The 25,956-nt window shown below is 52.7% G+C and overlaps 1 protein-coding gene across 1 annotated transcript in view; it reads right to left on the reverse strand.

Annotated features, from left to right (window-relative positions):
- The window catches only part of GBA2 (glucosylceramidase beta 2), a 331,889-nt gene extending 306,726 nt beyond the window's left edge, over positions 1-25,163 (reverse strand). The window contains exons 1-2 of the mRNA XM_063957477.1: positions 24,658-25,163; positions 769-1,032 (exon numbers count right to left, since the gene is read on the reverse strand). Of these exons, the coding sequence (XP_063813547.1) occupies positions 769-944 (176 nt within the window). The 5' untranslated portion in view covers positions 945-1,032; positions 24,658-25,163. The remainder of the gene's footprint in view (positions 1-768; positions 1,033-24,657) is intronic.
- Positions 25,164-25,956: the final 793 nt, after the last annotated feature.

Raw genomic sequence — 25,956 nt, forward strand, 5'->3', positions numbered from 1 at the left:
ACGGGCCCAACACGAGGGGGGGGGAGACGGGCCCAACACGAGGGGGGGGGGGGGGGGGGGAGAGACGGGCCCAACACGAGGGGGGGGGGGGAGACGGGCCCAACACGAGGGGGGTGGGGGAGACGGGAGACGGGCCCAACACGAGGGGGGGACACGCCCAAAAAGAGGGGGGGGGGCGGGCCCAACACGAGGGGGGGGAGACGGGCCCAACACGAGGGGGAGGGGGGGGAGACGGGCCCAACACGAGGGGGAGGGGGGGGAGACGGGCCCAACACGAGGGGGAGGGGGGGGAGACGGGCCCAACACGAGGGGGAGGGGGGGAGACGGGCCCAACACGAGGGGGGAGGGGGGCCCAACAGGAGGGGGGGGGGGGGTGTGAGGGACAGACATTACGCATGGAGAGACTGGCACGGGGGGGTGAGGGACAGACATTACGCATGGAGAGACTGGCACGGGGGGGGGTGATGGACAGACATTACGCATGGAGAGACTGGCACAGGGGGGGGCACAGACATTACGCATGGAGAGACTGGGCATGGGGGGGGTGAGGGACAGACATTACGCATGGAGAGACTGGGGCATGGGGGGGGTGAGGGACAGACATTACGCATGGAGAGACTGGCACGGGGGGAGGGGGGCAGACATTACACAAGGAGGTGGGGGGCGACAGACATTGCACGGGATGGGGCGGAAAACATAACAAGGGGAGAGACAGACACGGGGGTAATTGTACATGTCATGGAGACAGCGAGGAACGGGGGCTCTCACCTGATGCCCAGGGGGAGATGAGACAGGATTTCGGTAGTGGACACATTCTCCAGCTGGAAGGGTTTCCTCTTCTCTGTAAATTCATGTGCTAGGCAGATTCTCCAGCCATGCCCGGGCACCCTGTACCCCTGCGATGCCCCCTGGTAGCTTTCCATCAGCTTCATGGTACTGTCCATGTCTGGCAGACGTGAGATGTGTCACAGAGGAGAGTGCCAGGTGCTCAGCGGCCGTCACACCCACAGGGACAAAGGTCTACCGGGATTCCTGAGGGCAGAGGTCACAGAGCTGCAGTCACTGTCTGTGTATACAGTGTGTGTATATATACAGTGTCTGTGTGTGTGTATATATATATATATATATACACACACACACACACACACACAGTGTCTGTGTATACAGTGTGTGTATATGTGCGTGTGTGTGTGTGTGTGTGTGTATATATACAGTGTGTGAGTGTGTGTGTGTGTGTGCTCTGTGTGTATATATACAGTGTGTGTGTGTGTGTGTGTGTGTGTGTGTGTGTGTGTATATATATATACAGTGTCTGTGTGTGTGCTCTGTGTGTGTGTGTGTATACAGTGTGTGTGTGTGTGTACAGTGTGTGTGTGTGTGTGTACAGTGTGTGTGCTCTGTGTGTGTGTATATATATACAGAGCGTGTGTGTGTGTGTGTATACAGTGTGTGTGTGTGTGTATATATACAGTGTGTGTGTGTGTGTGTGTGTGTGTGTGTGTGTACAGAGTGTGTGCTCTGTGTGTGTGTATATATACAGTGCGTGTGTGTATATACAGTGTGTGTGTGTGTGTGTGTGTGTGTGTGTGTGTATATATACAGTGTGTGTGCTCTGTGTGTACACTGTATGTGTGATTATATACAGTGTGTGTATGTGATTATACAGTATCTCTTTGTGTATATATAGTGTGTGCACGCTCTGTGTATGATTATACAGTGTCTGTGTGTGTATACAGTGTGTGTGCGCTCTGTATGTGATTGGGGGAGAATGAGTATGTGCTGGCGGTGTGACACTTCCTGTGTGTGTGGAGAATGTGCTGGTGGTCTGACACTTGCTGTGTATGGGGGAGAATGAGCATGTGCTGGCGGTGTGACACTTGCGGTGTATGGGGGAGAATGAGTATGTGCTGGTGGTGTGACACTTGCTGTGTATGGGGGAGAATGAGCTGGTGATGTGACACTTGCTGTGTATGGGGGAGAATGTGCTGGCGGTGTGACACTTGCTGTGTATGGGGGAGAATGTGCTGGCGGTGTGACACTTGCTGTGTATGGGGGAGAATGAGCATGTGCTGGCGGTGTGACACTTGCCGTGTATGGGGGAGAATGTGCTGGCGGTGTGACACTTGCTGTGTATAGGGGAGAATGTGCTGGCGGTGTGACACTTGCTGTGTATGGGGGATAATGTGCATGTGCTGGCAGTGTGACACTTGCTGTGTATGGGGGAGAATGAGTATGTGCTGGTGGTGTGACACTTGCGGTGTATGGGGGAGAATGAGTATGTGCTGGCAGTGTGACACTTGCTGTGTGTGTGGAGAATGTGCTGGTGGTCTGACACTTGCTGTGTATGGGGGAGAATGAGCATGTGCTAGCAGTGTGACACTTGCTGTGTATAGGGGAGAATGTGCTGGCGGTGTGACACTTGCTGTGTGTGGGGAGAATGAGTATGTGCTGGCGGTGGGACACTTGCTGTGTGTGTGGAGAATGTGCTGGTGGTCTGACACTTGATGTGTATGGGGGAGAATGAGCATGTGCTGGCAGTGTGACACTTGCTGTGTATGGGGGAGAATGAGCATGTGCTGGCGGTGTGACACTTGCTGTGTATGGGGGAGAATGTGCTGGCAGTGTGACACTTGCTGTGTATGGGGGAGAATGTGCTGGCGGTGTGACACTTGCTGTGTATGGGGGAGAATGTGCTGGCGGTGTGACACTTGCTGTGTATGGGGAGAATGAGTATGTGCTGGCGGTGTGACACTTGTTGTGTGTGTGGAGAATGTGCTGGTGGTCTGACACTTGATGTGTATGGGGGAGAATGAGCATGTGCTGGCAGTGTGACACTTGCTGTGTATGGGGGGAGAATGAGCATGTGCTGGCAGTGTGACACTTGCTGTGTATGGGGGAGAATGTGCTGGCGGTGTGACACTTGCTGTGTATGGGGGAGAATGAGCATGTGCTGGCAGTGTGACACTTGCTGTGTATGGGGGAGAATGAGCATGTGCTGGCAGTGTGACACTTGCTGTGTATGGGGGAGAATGTGCTGGTGGTCTGACACTTGATGTGTATGGGGGAGTATGAGCATGTGCTGGCAGTGTGACACTTGCTGTGTATGGGGAGAATGTGCTGGCAGTGTGACACTTGCTGTGTATGGGGGAAAATGAGCATGTGCTGGCAGTGTGACACTTGCTGTGTATGGGGGAAAATGAGCATGTGCTGGCAGTGTGACACTTGCTGTGTATGGGGGAGAATGAGCATGTGCTGGCAGTGTGACACTTGCTGTGTATGGGGGAGAATGTGCTGGCGGTGTGACACTTGCTGTGTATGGGGGATAATGTGCATGTGCTGGCAGTGTGACACTTGCTGTGTATGGGGGAAAATGAGCATGTGCTGGCAGTGTGACACTTGCTGTGTATGGGGGAGAATGAGCATGTGCTAGCAGTGTGACACTTGCTGTGTATAGGGGAGAATGTGCTGGCGGTGTGACACTTGCTGTGTGTGGGGAGAATGAGTATGTGCTGGCGGTGGGACACTTGCTGTGTGTGTGGAGAATGTGCTGGTGGTCTGACACTTGATGTGTATGGGGGAGAATGAGCATGTGCTGGCAGTGTGACACTTGCTGTGTATGGGGGAGAATGAGCATGTGCTGGCGGTGTGACACTTGCTGTGTATGGGGGAGAATGTGCTGGCAGTGTGACACTTGCTGTGTATGGGGGAGAATGTGCTGGCGGTGTGACACTTGCTGTGTATGGGGGAGAATGTGCTGGCGGTGTGACACTTGCTGTGTATGGGGAGAATGAGTATGTGCTGGCGGTGTGACACTTGTTGTGTGTGTGGAGAATGTGCTGGTGGTCTGACACTTGATGTGTATGGGGGAGAATGAGCATGTGCTGGCAGTGTGACACTTGCTGTGTATGGGGGGAGAATGAGCATGTGCTGGCAGTGTGACACTTGCTGTGTATGGGGGAGAATGTGCTGGCGGTGTGACACTTGCTGTGTATGGGGGAGAATGAGCATGTGCTGGCAGTGTGACACTTGCTGTGTATGGGGGAGAATGAGCATGTGCTGGCAGTGTGACACTTGCTGTGTATGGGGGAGAATGAGCATGTGCTGGCAGTGTGACACTTGCTGTGTATGGGGGAGAATGTGCTGGTGGTCTGACACTTGATGTGTATGGGGGAGTATGAGCATGTGCTGGCAGTGTGACACTTGCTGTGTATGGGGAGAATGTGCTGGCGGTGTGACACTTGCTGTGTATGGGGAGAATGTGCTGGCAGTGTGACACTTGATTTGTATGGGGGAGAATGAGCATGTGCTGGCAGTGTGACACTTGCTGTGTATGGGGAGAATGTGCTGGCAGTGTGACACTTGATGTGTATGGGGGAGAATGAGCATGTGCTGGCAGTGTGACACTTGCTGTGTATAGGGGAGAATGAGCATGTGCTGGCAGTGTGACACTTGCTGTGTATAGGGGAGAATGAGCATGTGCTGGCAGTGTGACACTTGCTGTGTATAGGGGAGAATGAGCATGTGCTGGCAGTGTGACACTTGCTGTGTATAGGGGAGAATGAGCATGTGCTGGCAGTGTGACACTTGCTGTGTATGGGGGAAAATGAGCATGTGCTGGCAGTGTGACACTTGCTGTGTATGGGGGAGAATGAGCATGTGCTGGCAGTGTGACATGTATAGGGGAGAATGAGTATGTGCTGGCAGTGTGACACTTGCTGTGTATAGGGGAGAATGAGCATGTGCTGGCAGTGTGACACTTGCTGTGTATAGGGGAGAATGAGCATGTGCTGGCAGTGTGACACTTGCTGTGTATGGGGGAGAATGTGCTGGCGGTGTGACACTTGCTGTGTGAAGTGTTTCAGGATCACAGACAAAGGCATACCGCTCACACATTTTACACTGGGCAAGCAGACATAACACAACATAATGTCCAGTTCTGCAGCCCAAAGACGCTGGATAAACACAGGGAGTATTATCCACAGTACGGCCTGCATGTTACACGCAGTATAGGGTTGGGTTCGTGTGACCGGCGGATGGGGGGGGGGGTGAGCACAACGAAGCCTCTTGCGTGCTCACGGTGTCCACCTCGCAGCGCTCGCCACAGGTTCTGTCCCCACTCTATGGGTGTTGTGGGGGTGTTCAGTGTGCGGAATCCTGGCGTCACATAACCGCACTCTGCAGTAAGATTACATGTTATGGTAATAGTAATGAATATAATGTCTTGCTGATGTACAAAGCACATTTCCTGTGAGCGCACTGCATGCACACTGCGCAGGGAAACCCCCCCTGCACTCACACACTGACATGCAGTAACAGGCTGGCACAGAGTACACTGGCCGGCCCGACAAGCAGAAAGCGCGGCAGACAAGGTTCCTTATCATGTAATGTCGGCAGGAGCTGCAGCCGGAGGAGACAATCTGCCATTACCCGCAGACACTGTTGGGTTCTAATGAGTGCGTCATGTGAAGAACATGAATTAAAACGTATCCAAGATGACAAAGCTGAGGTGTGCAGCGAAACGCGTTGGAACAGGAGCTAGGGACAGCTCTGGAGGCAAGCCTAGACGTCCACAAGGGAACTATATAGCGATGTACAGCACGCCTAAAGAGCGACGCTTACACTAGGACTATTATTGGGTCCACACTCGCATTACTACGAGGTCACTCATCCACACCATCAGCGGGTCACCACTTACATCGCATATTCCCAGGACTGTGGCCAGTCTCCGTGGACATTACTCGCACGGAGATCCCAGCCTGTACTCACTGAGGCCGGGGTGGGGAACCTTCTTTCTACCAAGGGCCATCTGAATATTTATAAAATCCTTCGGGGGCCATACAAAAAAATAAGAATTTACTTACCGATAATTCTATTTCTCGGAGTCCGTAGTGGATGCTGGGGTTCCTGAAAGGACCATGGGGAATAGCGGCTCCGCAGGAGACAGGGCACAAAAAAGTAAAGCTTTTACCAGATCAGGTGGTGTGCACTGGCTCCTCCCCCTATGACCCCCCTCCAGACTCCAGTTAGGTACTGTGCCCGGACGAGCGTACACAATAAGGGAGGCAATTTGAATCCCGGGTAAGACTCATACCAGCCACACCAATCACACCGTACAACTTGTGATCTAAACCCAGTTAACAGTATGATAACAGAAAGAGCCTCTTAAAGATGGCTCCTTAACAATATAACCCGAATTTGTTAACAATAACTATGTACAGTATTGCAGATAATCCGCACTTGGGATGGGCGCCCAGCATCCACTACGGACTCCGAGAAATAGAATTATCGGTAAGTAAATTCTTATTTTCTCTATCGTCCTAAGTGGATGCTGGGGTTCCTGAAAGGACCATGGGGATTATACCAAAGCTCCCAAACGGGCGGGAGAGTGCGGATGACTCTGCAGCACCGAATGAGAGAATTCCAAGTCCTCTTTTGCCAGGGTATCAAATTTGTAGAATTTTACAAACGTGTTTTCCCCCGACCACGTAGCTGCTCGGCAGAATTGTAATGCCGAGACCCCTCGGGCAGCCGCCCAAGATGAGCCCACCTTCCTTGTGGAATGGGCCTTAACAGATTTAGGCTGTGGCAGGCCTGCCACAGAATGAGCAAGTTGAATTGTGTTACAAATCCAACGAGCAATCGTCTGCTTAGAAGCAGGGGCACCCAACTTGTTGGGTGCATATAGTATCAACAGCGAGTCAGATTTTCTGACTTCAGCCGTCCTTGAAATGTATATTTTTAAGGCTCTGACAACGTCCAACAACTTGGAGTCCTCCAAGTCGCCAGTGGCCGCAGGCACCACAATAGGTTGGTTCAGGTGAAACGCTGATACCACCTTAGGGAGAAAATGCGGACGAGTCCTCAGTTCTGCCCTATCCGAATGGAAGATTAGATAAGGGCTTTTATAAGATAAAGCCGCCAATTCAGATACTCTCCTGGCGGAAGCCAGGGCCAGTAACATAGTCACTTTCCATGTGAGATATTTAAAATCCACCTTTTTCAATGGTTCAAACCAATGGGATTTGAGGAAATCTAAAACTACATTTAGATCCCACGGTGCCACCGGAGGCACCACAGGAGGCTGTATATGCAGTACTCCTTTAACAAAAGTCTGTACCTCAGGAACTGAGGCCAATTCTTTTTGGAAGAATATTGACAGGGCCGAAATTTGAACCTTAATAGATCTCAATTTGAGACCCCTAGACAATCCTGATTGTAGGAAATGTAGGAAACGACCCAGTTGAAATTCCTCCGTCGGAACACTCCGATCCTCGCACCACGCGACATATTTTCGCCAAATGCGGTGATAATGTTTCGCGGTGACTTCCTTCCTTGCCTTAATCAAGGTAGGAATGACTTCTTCTGGAATGCCTTTCCCTTTTAGGATCTGGCGTTCAACCGCCATGCCGTCAAACGCAGCCGCGGTAAGTCTTGAAAGAGACAGGGACCCTGTTGTAGCAGGTCCCTTCTCAGAAGTAGAGGGCACGGGTCGTCCGTGACCAACTCTTGAAGTTCCGGGTACCAAGTCCTTCTTGGCCAATCCGGAGCCACTAGTATTTCTTACTCCTCCTCACCGTATAATCTTCAATACCTTTGGTATGAGAGGCAGAGGAGGAAACACATATACTGATTTGTACACCCAAGGTGTTACCAGTGCGTCCACAGCTATTGCCTGTGGATCTCTTGACCTGGCGCAATACTTGTCCAGTTTCTTGTTGAGGCGAGACGCCATCATGTCTACCATTGGTCTTTCCCAACAGTTTATTAGCATGTGGAAGACTTCTGGATGAAGACCCCCCTCTCCCGGGTGTATATCGTGTCTGCTGAGGAAGTCTGCTTCCCAGTTGTCCACGCCCGGGAAGAACACTGCTGACAGTGCTATTACGTGATTCTCCGCCCAGCGAAGAATCTTGGCAGCTTCTGCCATTGCACTCCTGCTTCTTGTGCCGCCCTGTCTGTTTACATGGGCGACCGCCGTGATGTTGTCCGACTGAATCAACACCGGTTTTCCTTGCAGGAGTGGTTCCGCCTGGCTTAGAGCATTTTAGATTGCTCTTAGTACCAGAATGTTTATGTGAATAGACTTTTCCAGGTTCGTCCATACCCCCTGGAAGTTTCTTCCTTGTGTGACTGCTCCCCAACCTCTCAGGCTGGCGTCCGTGGTCACCAGGATCAAATCCTGTATGCCGAATCTGCGGCCCTCCAATAGATGAGCCTTTTGCAACCACCACAGAAGATATACCCTTGTCCTTGGCGACAGGGTTATTCGCAGGTGCATCTGAGGATGCGACCCTGACCATTTGTCCAACAGATCCCTTTGGAAAATTCTTGCATGGAATCTGCCGAATGGAATTGCTTCGTAAAAAGCCACCATTTTTCCCAGGACTCTTGTGCATTGATGTACAGACACCTTTCCTGGTTTTAGGAGGTTCCTGACAGGTCGGATAACTCCTTGGCTTTTTCCTCGGGAAGAAAAACCTTTTTCTGAACCGTGTCCAGAATCATCCCTAGGAACAGCAGACGTATCGTCGGAAAACAGCTGCGATTCTTGGAATATTTAGAATCCAGTCGTGCCGTCGAAGAACTACTTTAGATAGTGCTCTTCCGACCTCCAACTGTTCTCTGGAACTTGCCCTTTTTAGGTCGTGCAAGTAAGGGATAATTTAGATGCCTTTTTTCTTTGAAGAAACATCTTTTCGGCCATTACCTTGGTAAAAAGGCCCGGGGTGCCGTGGATAATTCAAACGGCATCGTCTGAAACTGATATTGACAGTTCTGTACCACGAACCAGAGGTACCCTTGATGAGAAGGACAAATTTTGGACATGGAGGTAATCCTTGATGTCCAGGGACACCATATAGTCCCCTTTTTTCCGGTTCGCTATCACTGCTCTGAGTGACTTTATCTCGATTTGAACCTTTTATGTAAGTGTTCAAAACATTTTAGATTTAGACTATGTGTCACCAAGCCGTCTGGCTTCAGTACCACAATATAGTGTGGAAAAATAATACCCTTTTCCTTGTCGTAGGAGGGGTACTTTGATTATCACCTGCTGGATATACAGCTTGTGAATTGTTTCCAATGCTGCCTCCCTGTCGGAGGGAGCCGTTGGTAAAGCAGACTTCAGGAAGCTGCGAGGAGAAGATGTCTCGACTCTCCAATCTTTACCCCTGGGATAATACTCGTACGATCTAGGGGTCAACTTGCGAGTGATCCCACTGCGCCCTGAGACTCTTGAGACTACCCCCCCACCTTGAGTCCGCTTGCACGGCCCCAGCGTCATGCTGAGGACTTGGCAGACGCGGTGGAGGGCTTCTTTTCCTGGGAAAGGGCTGCCTGCTGCAGTCTACTTCCCTTACCTCTATGTCTGGGCAGATATGACTGGCCTTTTGCCTGCATGCCCTCATGGGAAAGGAAAGATTGAGGCTGAAAAGACGGTGTCTTTTTTAGCTGAGATGTAACTTGGGGTAAAAAAGGTTGGATTTCCCAGCTGTTGCTGTGGTCCCCAGGTCCGATGGACCGACCCCCAAATAACTCCTTCCCTTTATACAGCAATACTTCCATCTGCCGTATGGGATCTGTATCACCTGACCACTGTCGTGTCCCTGACATCTTCTGGGAGATATGGACAACGCACTTATCTTGATGCCAGAGAGCAAATATCCCTCTGTGCATCTCACATACATATATATAGAATGCATCCTATTAAATGCTCTACATGAATAAAATATTTTCAGTCAGGGAATCCGACCAAGCCAACCCAGCACTGCATCTCCAGGCTGATGGCGATCGCTGGTCGCAGTATAACCACCGTATGTGTGTATATACTTTTTAGGATATTTTTCCAGCTTCCTATCAGCTGGCTCCTTGAGGGCGGCCGTATCTGGAGACGGTAACGCCACTTGATAAGCGTGTGAGCGCCTTATCACCCTAAGGGGTGTTTCCCAACGTACCCTAATTTCTGGCGGGAAAGGGTATAACGCCAATATTTGCTATCGGGGTAACCCTACGCATCATCACACACTTCATTTTATTTTATCTGATTCAGGAAAAACTACAGGTAGTTTTTTCACTCCCACATAATACCCTTTCTTGTGGTACTTGTAGTATCAGAAACACGTAACACCTCCTTCATTGCCCTTAACGTGTGGCCCTAATGAGAAATACGTTTGTTTATTCACCGTCGACACTGTATTCAGTGTCCGTGTCTGTGTCTGTGTCGACCGACTGAGGTAAATGGGCGTTTTTTAAAACCCCTGACGGTGTTTCTGAGACGCCTGGACCGGTCCTAATAGATTGTCGGCCGTCTCATGTCGTCAACCGACCTTGCAGCGTGTTGACATTCTCACGTAATTCTCTAAATAAGCCATCCATTCCGGTGTCGACTCCCTAGAGAGTGACATCACCATTACAGGCAATTTCTCCGCCTCCTCACCAACATCGTCCTCATACATGTCGACACACACGTACCGACACACAGCACACACACCGGGAATGCTCTGACAGAGGACAGGACCCACTAGCCCTTTGGGGAGACAGAGGGAGAGTCTGCCAGCACACACCAAAAACGCTATAATTATATAGGGACAACCTTATATAAGTGTTTCTCCCTTATAGCATCTTTTATATATATACAATATCGCCAAAATCAGTGCCCCCCCTCTCTGTTTTAACCCTGTTTCTGTAGTGCAGTGCAGGGGAGAGCCTGGGAGCCTTCTCTCCAGCTTTTCTGTGAGAGAAAATGGCGCTGTGTGCTGAGGAGATAGGCCCCGCCCCTTTTTCGGCGGCCTCGTCTCCCGCTATTTTTGAAGTTAGGCAGGGGTTAAATATCTCCATATAGCCTCTGTGGGCTATATGTGAGGTATTTTTTGCCTCTAATAAGGTTTTTATTTGCCTCTCAGAGCGCCCCCCCCAGCGCTCTGCACCCTCAGTGACTGTTGTGTGAAGTGTGCTGAGAGGAAAATGGCGCACAGCTGCAGTGCTGTGCGCTACCTTTATGAAGACTCAGGAGTCTTCAGCCGCCGATTTTGGACCTCTTCTCTCTTCAGCGTCTGCAAGGGGGCCGGCGGCGCGGCTCCGGTGACCATCCAGGCTGTACCTGTGATCGTCCCTCTGGAGCTAGTGTCCAGTAGCCAAGCAGCAAATCCACTCTGCACGCAGGTGAGTTCACTACTTCTCCCCTAAGTCCCTCGTTGCAGTGATCCTGTTGCCAGCAGGACTCACTGTAAAGTAAAAAACCTAAGCTAAACTTTCTCTAAGCAGCTCTTTAGGAGAGCCACCTAGATTGCACCCTTCTCGTTCGGGCACAAAATCTAACTGGAGTCTGGAGGGGGGTCATAGGGGGAGGAGCCAGTGCACACCACCTGATCTGGTAAAAGCTTTACTTTTTTGTGCCCTGTCTCCTGCGGAGCCGCTATTCCCCATGGTCCTTTCAGGAACCCCAGCATCCACTTAGGACGATAGAGAAATAAGATTTTACTTACCGATAAATCTATTTCTCGTAGTCCGTAGTGGATGCTGGGGACTCCGTCAGGACCATGGGGATTAGCGGCTCCGCAGGAGACAGGGCACAAAACTAAAGCTTTAGGATCAGGTGGTGTGTACTGGCTCCTCCCCCTATGACCCTCCTCCAAGCCTCAGTTAGGATACTGTGCCCGGACGAGCGTACACAATAAGGAAGGATATTGAATCCCGGGTAAGACTCATACCAGCCACACCAATCACACCGTATAACTTGTGATCTAAACCCAGTTAACAGTATGACAAACGTAGGAGCCTCTGAACAGACGGCTCACAACAAATAACAACCCGATTTTTTTGTAACAATAACTATGTACAAGTATTGCAGACAATCCGCACTTGGGATGGGCGCCCAGCATCCACTACGGACTACGAGAAATAGATTTATCGGTAAGTAAAATCTTATTTTCTCTGACGTCCTAAGTGGATGCTGGGGACTCCGTCAGGACCATGGGGATTATACCAAAGCTCCCAAACGGGCGGGAGAGTGCGGATGACTCTGCAGCACCGAATGAGAGAACTCCAGGTCCTCTTTAGCCAGGGTATCAAATTTGTAGAATTTTACAAACGTGTTCTCCCCCGACCACGTAGCTGCTCGGCAGAGTTGTAATGCTGAGACCCCTCGGGCAGCCGCCCAGGATGAGCCCACCTTCCTTGTGGAATGGGCCTTGACAGATTTAGGCTGTGGCAGGCCTGCCACAGAATGTGCAAGTTGAATTGTGCTACAAATCCAACGAGCAATCGTCTGCTTAGAAGCAGGAGCACCCATCTTGTTGGGTGCATACAGGCTAAACAGCGAGTCAGATTTTCTGACTCCAGCCGTCCTTGAAATGTATATTTTCAATACCCTGACAACGTCCAGCAACTTGGAATCTTCCAAATCGCTAGTAGCCGCAGGCACCACAATAGGCTGGTTCAGGTGAAACGCTGACCCCACCTTAGGCAGAAACTGAGGACGCGTCCGCAGTTCTGCCCTGTCCGAATGGAAAATCAGATATGGGCTCTTATACGATAAAGCCGCCAATTCTGATACTCTCCTGGCTGAAGCCAGGGCCAGTAGCATGGTTACTTTCCATGTAAGATATTTCAAATCCACCGATTTGAGTGGCTCAAACCAATGGGATTTGAGAAAATCCAAAACTACATTCAGGTCCCACGGAGCCACTGGGGGCACAACCGGGGGCTGTATATGTAGTACTCCTTTTACAAAAGTCTGGACTTCAGGAACTGAAGCCAATTCTTTCTGGAAGAAAATCGTCAGGGCCGAAATTTGAACCTTAATGGACCCCAATTTGAGGCCCATAGACAATCCTGTTTGCTGGAAATGTAGGAATCGACCCAGTTGAAATTCCTCCGTGGGGGCCTTCCTGGCCTCACACCACGCAACATATTTTCTCCAAATGCGGTGATAATGTTGTGCAGTCACCTCCTTCCTGGCTTTAACCAGTGTAGGAATGACCTCTTCTGGAATGCCTTTTTCCTTTAGAATTCGGCGTTCAACCGCCATGCCGTCAAACGCAGCCGCGGTAAGTCTTGGAATAGACACGGTCCCTGCTGAATCAGGTCCCGTCTTAGAGGTAGAGGCCACGGATTTTCCGTGAGCATCTCCTGAAGTTCCGGGTACCAAGTTCTTCTTGGCCAATCCGGAGCCACGAGTATCGTTCTTACTCCCCTTTGCCGTATAATTCTCAGTACTTTGGGTATGAGAGGCAGAGGAGGAAACACATACACTGACTGGTACACCCACGGTGTTACCAGAGCGTCCACAGCTATTGCCTGAGGGTCTCTTGACCTGGCGCAATACCTGTCCAGTTTTTTGTTGAGGCGAGACGCCATCATATCCACCTTTGGTTTTTCCCAACGGTTCACAATCATGTGGAAGACTTCTGGATGAAGTCCCCACTCTCCCGGGTGTAGATCGTGTCTGCTGAGGAAGTCTGCTTCCCAGTTGTCTACTCCCGGAATGAACACTGCTGACAGTGCTATCACATGATCTTCCGCCCAGCGAAGAATCCTTGCAGCTTCTGCCATTGCTCTCCTGCTTCTTGTGCCGCCCTGTCTGTTTACGTGGGCGACTGCCGTGATGTTGTCCGACTGGATCAACACCGGCTGACCCTGAAGCAGGGGTTTTGCCAGGCTTAGAGCATTGTAAATTGCTCTTAGCTCCAGTATATTTATATGAAGAGACATCTCCAGGCTTGACCATACTCCCTGGAAGTTTCTTCCCTGTGTGACCGCTCCCCAGCCTCTCAGACTGGCATCCGTGGTCACCAGGACCCAGTCCTGTATGCCGAATCTGCGGCCCTCTAACAGATGAGCACTCTGCAACCACCACAGAAGAGACACCCTTGTCCGTGGCGATAAGGTTATCCGCTGATGCATCTGCAGATGCGATCCGGACCATTTGTCCAGCAGATCCCACTGAAAAGTTCGTGCGTGGAATCTGCCGAATGGAATTGCTTCGTAAGAAGCCACCATCTTTCCCAGGACTCTTGTGCATTGATGCACAGACACTTTTCCTGGTTTTAGGAGGTTCCTGACAAGTTCGGATAACTCCTTGGCTTTCTCCTCCGGAAGAAACACCTTTTTCTGAACCGTGTCCAGAATCATTCCCAGGAACAGCAGACGTGTTGTCGGGGTCAACTGAGATTTTGGAAAATTCAGAATCCACCCGTGTTGTTGCAGCACTACTTGGGTTAGTGCTACTCCGTACTCCAGCTGTTCTCTGGACCTTGCCCTTATCAGGAGATCGTCCAAGTAAGGGATAATTAATACGCCTCTTCTTCGCAGAAGAATCATCATTTCGGCCATTACCTTGGTAAAGACCCGAGGTGCCGTGGACAATCCAAACGGCAGCGTCTGAAACTGATAATGACAGTTTTGCACCACGAACCTGAGGTACCCTTGATGTGAAGGGCAAATTGGGACATGCAGGTAAGCATCCTTTATGTCCAGGGACACCATAAAGTCCCCTTCTTCCAGATTCGCTATCACTGCTCTGAGTGATTCCATCTTGAACTTGAATTTTTGTATGTACAGGTTCAAAGATTTCAGATTTAGAATAGGTCTTACCGAGCCGTCCGGCTTCGGTACCACAAATAGCGTGGAGTAATACCCCTTTCCCTGTTGTAGGAGGGGTACCTTGACTATCACCTGCTGAGAAAACAGCTTGTGAATGGCTTCCAATACCGTCGCCCTGTCTGAGGGAGACGTTGGCAAAGCAGACTTTAGGAACCGGCGAGGGGGAGACTTCTCGAATTCCAACCTGTAACCCTGAGATACTACCTGCAGGATCCAAGGGTCCACCTGTGAGCAAGCCCACTGTGCGCTGAAATTCCTGAGTCGACCCCCCACCGCTCCTGAGTCCGCTTGTACAGCCCCAGCGTCATGCTGAGGGCTTTGCAGAACCCTGGGAGGGCTTCTGTTCCTGGGCAGGGGCTGCTTGCTGCCCTCTCTTACCCCTTCCTCTGCCCCGGGGCAGATATGACTGTCCTTTTGCCCTCTTGTTCTTATAGGACCGAAAGGACTGCGGCTGAAAAGACGGTGTCTTTTTCTGTTGGGAGGGGGTCTGAGGTAAAAAGGTGGATTTTCCGGCAGTTGCCGTGGCCACCAGATCCGATAGACCTACGCCAAATAATTCCTCCCCTTTATACGGCAATACTTCCATATGTCGTTTGGAATCCGCATCACCTGACCACTGTCGCGTCCATAAACTCCTTCTGGCAGATATGGACATCGCATTTACTCTCGATGCCAGAGTGCAAATATCCCTCTGAGCATCTCGCATATAAAGAAAAGCATCCTTTAATTGCTCTATAGTCAATAAAATACTGTCCCTATCCAGGGTATCAATATTTTCAGTCAGGGAATCCGACCAGACCACCCCAGCACTGCACATCCAGGCTGAGGCGATGGCTGGTCGCAGTATAACACCAGAATGTGTGTATATACTCTTTAGGGTAGTTTCCAGCCTCCTATCAGCTGGATCCTTGAGGGCGGCCGTATCAGGAGACGGTAACGCCACTTGTTTTGATAAGCGTGTGAGCGCCTTATCCACCCTAGGGGGTGTTTCCCAGCGCGCCCTAACCTCTGGCGGGAAAGGGTATAATGCCAATAACTTTTTTGAAATTAGCACTTTTCTATCTGGGTTAACCCACGCTTCATCACATACATCATTCAATTCCTCTGATTCAGGAAAAACTACAGGTAGTTTTTTCACCCCCCACATAATACCCCTTTTTGTGGTACTTGCAGTATCAGAGATATGCAAAGCCTCCTTCATTGCCGTGATCATATAACGTGTGGCTCTACTTGAAAATACGTTTGTTTCTTCACCGTCGACACTAGATTCAGTGTCCGTGTCTGGGTCTGTGTCGACCGACTGAGGTAAAGGGCGTTTTACAGCCCCTGACGGTGTCTGAGACGCCTGGGCAGGTACCAACTGGTTTTCCGGCCGTCTCATGTCGTCAACTGATTTTTGTAATGTGCTGACATTATCACGTAATTCCATAAACAAAGCCATCCATTCCGGTGTCGACTCCCTGGGGGGTGACATCACCATTACCGGCAATTGCTCTGCCTCCACACCAACATCGTCCTCATACATGTCGACACACACGTACCGACACACAGCAGACACACAGGGAATGCTCTTATCGAAGACAGGACCCCACTAGCCCTTTGGGGAGACAGAGGGAGAGTTTGCCAGCACACACCCAAGCGCTATAATATATATGGGAACAACCTTATATAAGTGTTGTATCCTTATAGCAGCTTAAATATATAAAATATCGCCATAAAAAGTGCCCCCCCTCTCTGTTTTACCCTGTTTCTGTAGTGCAGTGCAGGCGAGAGTCCTGGGAGCCTTCCTCACAGCGGAGCTGAGCAGGAAAATGGCGCTGTGTGCTGAGGAGAATAAGCCCCGCCCCCTATTCCGGCGGGCTTTTCTCCCGTAGTTTGTAATATCTGGCAGGGGTTAAATACATCCATATAGCCTCAAGGGCTATATGTGATGTATTTTTTAGCCATAAAAGGTATTTACATTGCTGCCCAGGGCGCCCCCAGCAGCGCCCTGCACCCTCCGTGACCGTTGGTGTGACAAACAATGGCGCACAGCTGCAGTGCTGTGCGCTACCTTCAAGAAGACTGAAGAGCCTTCTGCCGCCGGTTTCTGGACCTTCAATCTTCAGCATCTGCAAGGGGGGTCGGCGGCGCGGCTCCGGGACGAACCCCAGGGTGAGACCTGTGTTCCGACTCCCTCTGGAGCTAATGGTGTCCAGTAGCCTAAGAAGCCAATCCATCCTGCACGCAGGTGAGTTGAACTTCTCTCCCCTAAGTCCCTCGATGCAGTGAGCCTGTTGCCAGCAGGACTCACTGAAAATAATAAACCTAAAAACTTTTTCTAAGCAGCTCCTTAAGAGAGCCACCTAGATTGCACCCTGCTCGGACGGGCACAAAAACCTAACTGAGGCTTGGAGGAGGGTCATAGGGGGAGGAGCCAGTACACACCACCTGATCCTAAAGCTTTAGTTTTGTGCCCTGTCTCCTGCGGAGCCGCTAATCCCCATGGTCCTGACGGAGTCCCCAGCATCCACTTAGGACGTCAGAGAAATTATCATCTTAACAATTACCCTGCCCCCAGTAGTTATGCCCCTTAGTGGTACTGAGTGCACAAATGCCCCCACAGTGCCAGATACACAAATGCCCCCACACATATCCCCCCCCCACACCACCACTCACGCCCCACTGTGCTGCTCACCGCTGTCAGGGCAGGGAGAAAAGCGCGACTATGTTGGGCGATGGTGGCGGTGTGAAGGACCTCAAACCAGCAGCCAGTTCGTGAGCCAATCAGAGCTCGCAGACCGGCAGTGGCGGTTCCTGATTGGCTCGTGAACCGGGGGCTGGTTTGAGATCCTACCCGCTGCTGCCGCCGGACATAGCTGCGCTCTCCTCCCTGTCCTGACAGCTGAGACTGAGGGTCGACGTGTCTCGCTGACACACACAGCTGCGGGTGGGACGGAGGAAACGGATTTGTGGGCCGGAGGTTCCCCACCCCTGCATTAAGGGGTCTTTTCATGAAGCAGTGAAAAGTGTGGAGACGTTGCCCATGGCAACCAATCAGCATTGAAGTAACATTTTTAATTTGCATACTATACAATTGTACGGAACAGCTGATTGGTTGCCATGGGCAACTTCTCCACAGGCTCACTTCTCCACTCTTATCACTGCTTCATGAATAGACCCCGTAATACCAGCAATGTAACGATGCAGAGCTAGTGTTCCCCAATATCCTCATATCTCATATACACTTATTATCAGGATATGCTGCAACAATACTGTATGTATAACAACTGTGATCCCATCTCTCTGCCACATCCCGTCTGACAAGTGATCCCGGCGGTCATTATACCGACAACAGGACCCCAGTCATTAGAATGCCGACAGCGGGTGCGAGAACAACGAAGCCCCTCGCTGCGCTCTCCACACTGCGGCGTCGGGGGCGACATCTGCTCTCCACAGGTTCTTTTATACCTCTATGAGTGTCGAGGACACTAAAGAGGGAGAATCACCTACCTCGCCAGTATTCCGCCGTATAATGCCCCTCGCATGATCCCAGCGGCGGTATTGCGACAGCTAGGATCCCGTCTATCAGTATACTGTGTTACCGGGAGCAGCTGCCAACCGGGGATCAGATGAGGAGGCAGCCATTCATACATGTGTTACCGGGAGCAGCCGCCAACCGGGGATCAGATGAGGACGCAGCCATTCATACATGTGTGTTACCGGGAGCAGCTGCCAACCGGGGATCAGATGAGGACGCAGCCATTCATACATGTGTTACCGGGAGCAGCCGCCAACCGGGGATCAGATGAGGAGGCAGCCATTCATACATGTGTGTTACCGGGAGCAGCTGCCAACCGGGGATCAGATGAGGACGCAGCCATTCATACATGTGTGTTACCGGGAGCAGCCGCCAACCGGGGATCAGATGAGGAGGCAGCCATTCATCCATGTGTGTTACCGGGAGCAGCCGCCAACCGAGGATCAGATGAGGACGCAGCCATTCATCCATGTGTGTTACCGGGAGCAGCCGCCAACCGGGGATCAGATGAGGACGCAGCCATTCATACATGTGTGTTACCGGGAGCAGCCGCCAACCGGGTATCAGATGAGGAGGCAGCCATTCATACATGTGTGTTACCGGGAGCAGCTGCCAACCGGGGATCAGATGAGGACGCAGCCATTCATACATGTGTTACCGGGAGCAGCCGCCAACCGGGTATCAGATGAGGAGGCAGCCATTCATACATGTGTGTTACCGGGAGCAGCTGCCAACCGGGGATCAGATGAGGACGCAGCCATTCATACATGTGTGTTACCGGGAGCAGCTGCCAACCGGGGATCAGATGAGGAGGCAGCCATTCATCCATGTGTTACCGGGAGTAGCTGCCAACCAGGGATCAGATGAGGAGGCAGCCATTCATACATGTGTGTTACCGGGAGTAGCTGCCAACCGGGGATCAGATGAGGAGGCAGCCATTCATACATGTGTGTTACCGGGAGCAGCTGCCAACCGGGGATCAGATGAGGACGCCGCCATTCATACATGTGTGTTACCGGGAGCAGCTGCCAACCGGGGATCAGATGAGGAGGCAGCCATTCATACATGTGTGTTACCAGGAGCAGCTGCCAACCGGGGATCAGATGAGGAGGCAGCCATTCATACATGTGTGTTACCGGGAGCAGCTGCCAACCGGGGATCAGATGAGGAGGCAGCCATTCATACATGTGTGTTACCGGGAGCAGCTGCCAACCGGGGATCAGATGAGGACGCCGCCATTCATACATGTGTGTTACCGGGAGCAGCTGCCAACCGGGGATCAGATGAGGACGCCGCCATTCATACATGTGTGTTACCGGGAGCAGCTGCCAACCGGGGATCAGATGAGGACGCAGCCATTCATACATGTGTGTTACCGGGAGCAGCTGCCAACCGGGGATCAGATGAGGACGCAGCCATTCATACATGTGTGTTACCGGGAGCAGCTGCCAACCGGGGATCAGATGAGGACGCAGCCATTCATACATGTGTGTTACCGGGAGCAGCTGCCAACCAGGGATCAGGTGAGGACGCAGCCATTCATACATGTGTTACCGGGAGTAGCTGCCAACCAGGGATCAGATGAGGACGCAGCCATTCATACATGTGTGTTACCGGGAGCAGCTGCCAACCGGGGATCAGATGAGGACGCAGCCATTCATCCATGTGTGTTACCAGGAGCAGCCGCCAACCGGGGATCAGATGAGGACGCAGCCATTCATACATGTGTGTTACCGGGAGCAGCCGCCAACCGGGCATCAGATGAGGAGGCAGCCATTCATACATGTGTGTTACCGGAAGCAGCTGCCAACCGGGGATCAGATGAGGAGGCAGCCATTCATACATGTGTTACCGGGAGCAGCTGCCAACCGGGGATCAGATGAGGACGCAGCCATTCATACATGTGTTACCGGGAGCAGCTGCCAACCGGGGATCAGATGAGGACGCAGCCATTCATACATGTGTGTCACCGGGAGCAGCTGCCAACCGGGGATCAGATGAGGGCACAGCCATTCATACATGTGTTACCGGGAGCAGCCGCCAACCGGGGATCAGATGAGGGCACAGCCATTCATACATGTTTGTTACCGGGAGCAGCCGCCAACCGGGGATCAGATGAGGACGCAGCCATTCATACATGTGTGTTACCGGGAGCAGCCGCCAACCGGGTATCAGATGAGGACGCAGCCATTCATACATGTGTGTTACCGGGAGCAGCCGCCAACCGGGTATCAGATGAGGACGCAGCCATTCATACATGTGTTACCGGGAGCAGCCGCCAACCGGGGATCAGATAAGGACGCAGCCATTCATACATGTGTGTCACCGGGAGCAACTGCCAACCGGGGATCAGATGAGGACGCAGCCATTCATACATGTGTGTTACCGGGAGCAACTGCCAACCGGGGATCAGATGAGGACGCAGCCATTCATACATGTGTTACCGGGAGCAGCTGCCAACCGGGGATCAGATGAGGACGCAGCCATTCATACATGTGTTACCGGGAGCAGCTGCCAACCGGGGATCAGATGAGGACGCAGCCATTCATACATGTGTGTCACCGGGAGCAGCTGCCAACCGGGGATCAGATGAGGGCACAGCCATTCATACATGTGTTACCGGGAGCAGCCGCCAACCGGGTATCAGATGAGGACGCAGCCATTCATACATGTGTGTTACCGGGAGCAGCCGCCAACCGGGTATCAGATGAGGACGGAGCCATTCATACATGTGTGTTACCGGGAGCAGCAGCCAACCGGGGATCAGATGAGGAAGCAGCCATGCATATATGTGTTACCGGGAGCAGCCGCCAACCGGGGATCAGATGAGGACGCAGCCATTCATACATGTGTGTCACCGGGAGCAGCCGCCAACCGGGGATCAGATGAGGACGCAGCCATTCATACATGTGTTACCGGGAGCAGCCGCCAACCGGGGATCAGATGAGGACGCAGCCATTCATACATGTTTGTTACCGGGAGCAGCCGCCAACCGGGGATCAGATGAGGACGCAGCCATTCATACATGTGTGTTACCGGGAGCAGCCGCCAACCGGGTATCAGATGAGGACGCAGCCATTCATACATGTGTTACCGGGAGCAGCCGCCAACCGGGTATCAGATGAGGACGCAGCCATTCATACATGTGTGTTACCGGGAGCAGCCGCCAACCGGGTATCAGATGAGGAGGCAGCCATTCATACATGTGTGTTACCGGAAGCAGCTGCCAACCGGGGATCAGATGAGGAGGCAGCCATTCATACATGTGTTACCGGGAGCAGCTGCCAACCGGGGATCAGATGAGGACGCAGCCATTCATACATGTGTTACCGGGAGCAGCTGCCAACCGGGGATCAGATGAGGACGCAGCCATTCATACATGTGTGTCACCGGGAGCAGCCGCCAACCGGGGATCAGATGAGGGCACAGCCATTCATACATGTGTTACCGGGAGCAGCCGCCAACCGGGGATCAGATGAGGACGCAGCCATTCATACATGTTTGTTACCGGGAGCAGCCGCCAACCGGGGATCAGATGAGGACGCAGCCATTCATACATGTGTGTTACCGGGAGCAGCCGCCAACCGGGTATCAGATGAGGACGCAGCCATTCATACATGTGTGTTACCGGGAGCAGCCGCCAACCGGGTATCAGATGAGGACGCAGCCATTCATACATGTGTTACCGGGAGCAGCCGCCAACCGGGGATCAGATGAGGACGCAGCCATTCATACATGTGTTACCGGGAGCAGCCGCCAACCGGGGATCAGATGAGGACGCAGCCATTCATACATGTGTGTTACCGGGAGCAGCCGCCAACCGGGTATCAGATGAGGACGGAGCCATTCATACATGTGTGTTACCGGGAGCAGCAGCCAACCGGGGATCAGATGAGGAAGCAGCCATTCATATATGTGTTACCGGGAGCAGCCGCCAACCGGGGATCAGATGAGGACGCAGCCATTCATACATGTGTGTCACCGGGAGCAGCCGCCAACCGGGGATCAGATGAGGACGCAGCCATTCATACATGTGTTACCGGGAGCAGCCGCCAACCGGGGATCAGATGAGGACGCAGCCATTCATACATGTTTGTTACCGGGAGCAGCCGCCAACCGGGGATCAGATGAGGACGCAGCCATTCATACATGTGTGTTACCGGGAGCAGCCGCCAACCGGGTATCAGATGAGGACGCAGCCATTCATACATGTGTTACCGGGAGCAGCCGCCAACCGGGTATCAGATGAGGACGCAGCCATTCATACATGTGTGTTACCGGGAGCAGCCGCCAACCGGGTATCAGATGAGGAGGCAGCCATTCATACATGTGTGTTACCGGAAGCAGCTGCCAACCGGGGATCAGATGAGGAGGCAGCCATTCATACATGTGTTACCGGGAGCAGCTGCCAACCGGGGATCAGATGAGGACGCAGCCATTCATACATGTGTTACCGGGAGCAGCTGCCAACCGGGGATCAGATGAGGACGCAGCCATTCATACATGTGTGTCACCGGGAGCAGCCGCCAACCGGGGATCAGATGAGGACGCAGCCATTCATACATGTGTTACCGGGAGCAGCCGCCAACCGGGGATCAGATGAGGACGCAGCCATTCATACATGTGTTACCGGGAGCAGCCGCCAACCGGGGATCAGATGAGGACGCAGCCATTCATACATGTTTGTTACCGGGAGCAGCCGCCAACCGGGGATCAGATGAGGACGCAGCCATTCATACATGTGTGTTACCGGGAGCAGCCGCCAACCCGGTATCAGATGAGGAGGCAGCCATTCATACATGTGTGTTACCGGAAGCAGCTGCCAACCGGGGATCAGATGAGGAGGCAGCCATTCATACATGTGTTACCGGGATCAGCTGCCAACCGGGGATCAGATGAGGACGCAGCCATTCATACATGTGTTACCGGGAGCAGCCGCCAACCGGGTATCAGATGAGGACGCAGCCATTCATACATGTGTGTTACCGGGAGCAGCCGCCAACCGGGGATCAGATGAGGACGCAGCCATTCATACATGTGTTACCGGAAGCAGCTGCCAACCGGGGATCAGATGAGGAGGCAGCCATTCATACATGTGTTACCGGAAGCAGCTGCCAACCGGGGATCAGATGAGGAGGCAGCCATTCATACATGTGTTACCGGGAGCAGCTGCCAACCGGGGATCAGATGAGGACGCAGCCATTCATACATGTGTTACCGGGAGCAGCTGCCAACCGGGTATCAGATGAGGACGCAGCCATTCATACATGTGTGTCACCGGGAGCAGCTGCCAACCGGGGATCAGATGAGGGCACAGCCATTCATACATGTGTTACCGGGAGCAGCCGCCAACCGGGGATCAGATGAGGACGCAGCCATTCATACATGTGTGTTACCGGGAGCAGCCGCCAACCGGGTATCAGATGAGGACGCAGCCATTCATACATGTGTTACCGGGAGCAGCCGCCAACCGGGTATCAGATGAGGACGCAGCCATTCATACATGTGTTACCGGGAGCAGCCGCCAACCGGGTATCAGATGAGGACGCAGCCATTCATACATGTGTGTTACCGGGAGCAGCCGCCAACCGGGTATCAGATGAGGAGGCAGCCATTCATACATGTGTTACCGGAAGCAGCTGCCAACCGGGGATCAGATGAGGAGGCAGCCATTCATACATGTGTTACCGGAAGCAGCTGCCAACCGGGGATCAGATGAGGAGGCAGCCATTCATACATGTGTTACCGGGAGCAGCTGTCAGTCACTGTAGCCTCATCCACCAAAGATGCAGAATACACGGCACGTACAGAAACAGACACGGAGGCTCTATACTGGAAGACGTTCCTACAGCAGCTGCGTGTCTGGAAGTGCAGTTGCCAAGCGTACGGCGCCCACACGCAGTCTCCAAGAGTACAGTGCGCAGCACCCACGCGCAGCCTGCCGGGCGAGCAGCACCCACGCGCAGCCTGCCGGGCGAGCAGCACCCACGCGCAGCCTGCCGGGCGAGCAGCACCCACGCGCAGCCTGCCGGGCGAGCAGCACCCACGCGCAGCCTGCCGGGCGAGCAGCACCCACGCGCAGCCTGCCGGGCGAGCAGCACCCACGCGCAGCCTGCCGGGCGAGCAGCACCCACGCGCAGCCTGCCCCGGGCGAGCAGCACCCACGCGCAGCCTCGTCTGTACACTTCCCCGCAGATCTTTCACCTAATTTTTTGGTATCTTTTGTTGGATTTGATTCTATTTATCTACTTTTAGGACTTGTGTGAAAATCTGAAGTAGTTTTAGGTCAAATTTCAGCAGAAATATAGAAAATTCATTAGGGTTCACAAACTTTCTAGCACCACTGTATACCCGCAGTCCCATCACTTATAGTTACCGAAGACTTCTCTCATATACTGTTCCCTCCCGCCACTAACCTCTGACCTATAGTGTTCCGCCAACCCTATGCCGTTCCTTCTCAGTGTTCCGGCGGAGTATGAAGGATACTCAGCCGTTATCGCTCAGATCACATATTGGAAAACATCTTTTTTACTTACTTTTTGGCACACACGAGGGACGTTGTCTTTGGCACATGTAGATTCTCCCATGAGGTGTCTTCGGGCACTCAGCAATGCAGGAGCCGTAAGGCTGGATGTCTCGTGCTCCTCTCAGCAGACATCCATCAGATGACTTGGCGATGCTTTCCCTGTCTACGCTGGCCTGTGTCTCTGTACCTAGCGTGAGGTGTATAAATACTGCAGCTCTGTATCGTCCTCTATGCAGGAACTATCAGAGCCTTATATCCCCCCTCACATCCAGCGTCTCCCTTACCCCTGATAGCCCTCTCACCTGTATATCTCCATCTACCTGTCACCTCTCCCCCCTGTCACTCCTCTCCCTCACCTGTCACCTCTCCCCTCGTCACTCCTGTCTCTCTCACCTGTCACCTCTCCCCCCCGTCACTCCTGTCTCTCTCACCTGTCACTCCTGTCTCTCTCACCTGTCACCTCTCCCCCGTTACTCCTGTCTCTCTCCCCCGTCACTCCTGTCTCTCTCCCCCGTCACCTCTCCCCCCCGTCACTCCTGTCTCTCTCACCTGTCACTCCTGTCTCTCTCACCTGTCACCTCTCCCCCCCGTCACTCCTGTCTCTCTCACCTGTCACTCCTGTCTCTCTCACCTGTCACCTCTCCCCCGTTACTCCTGTCTCTCTCCCCCGTCACTCCTGTCTCTCTCACCTGTCACCTCTCCCCCCTGTCACTCCTGTCTCTCTCACCTGTCACCTCTCCCCTGTCACTCCTGTCTCTCTCACCTGACACGCCTGTCTGTCTCTCTTTCTCTCCCCGTCACTCCTGTCTCTCACGCCTGTCTGTCTCTCTCTCTCTCCCCGTCACTCCTGTCTCTCTCACCTGACACGCCTGTCTCTCTCTCTCCCCGTCACTCCTGTCTCTCTCACCTGACACTCCTGTCTGTCTCTCTCTAACTCCTGTCTCTCTGCCCGTCACTCCTGACTATCTCCCATTACTCCTGCCTGTCTCTTTATCTCTCCTGTTACACTTCTCTCCCATTTCTCCTGTGTCTCTTTATCTCTCCCTGTTACTTCTGTCACTCTCTCTCCCCATGTCACTGCTGTCTCTCTCCCTGTTACTCCTGTCTGTCTGTCTCTCTCTGTTACTGTCTCTCTCCCTGTTACTCCTGTCTGTCTCTCTCCCCGTTACTCCTGTCTGTCTCTCTCCCTGTTACTCCTGTCTCTCTCTCTCTCCCTGTACTCCTGTCTCTCTCTCTCCCTGTTACTCCAGCCTGTCTCTCTCCCTGTACTCCTGTCTGTCTCTCTCCCTGTACTCCTGTCTGTCTGTCT

The sequence above is a fragment of the Pseudophryne corroboree genome, chromosome 1, assembly GCF_028390025.1.
Source record: "Pseudophryne corroboree isolate aPseCor3 chromosome 1, aPseCor3.hap2, whole genome shotgun sequence".
Taxonomy (NCBI): Eukaryota; Metazoa; Chordata; class Amphibia; order Anura; family Myobatrachidae; genus Pseudophryne; species Pseudophryne corroboree.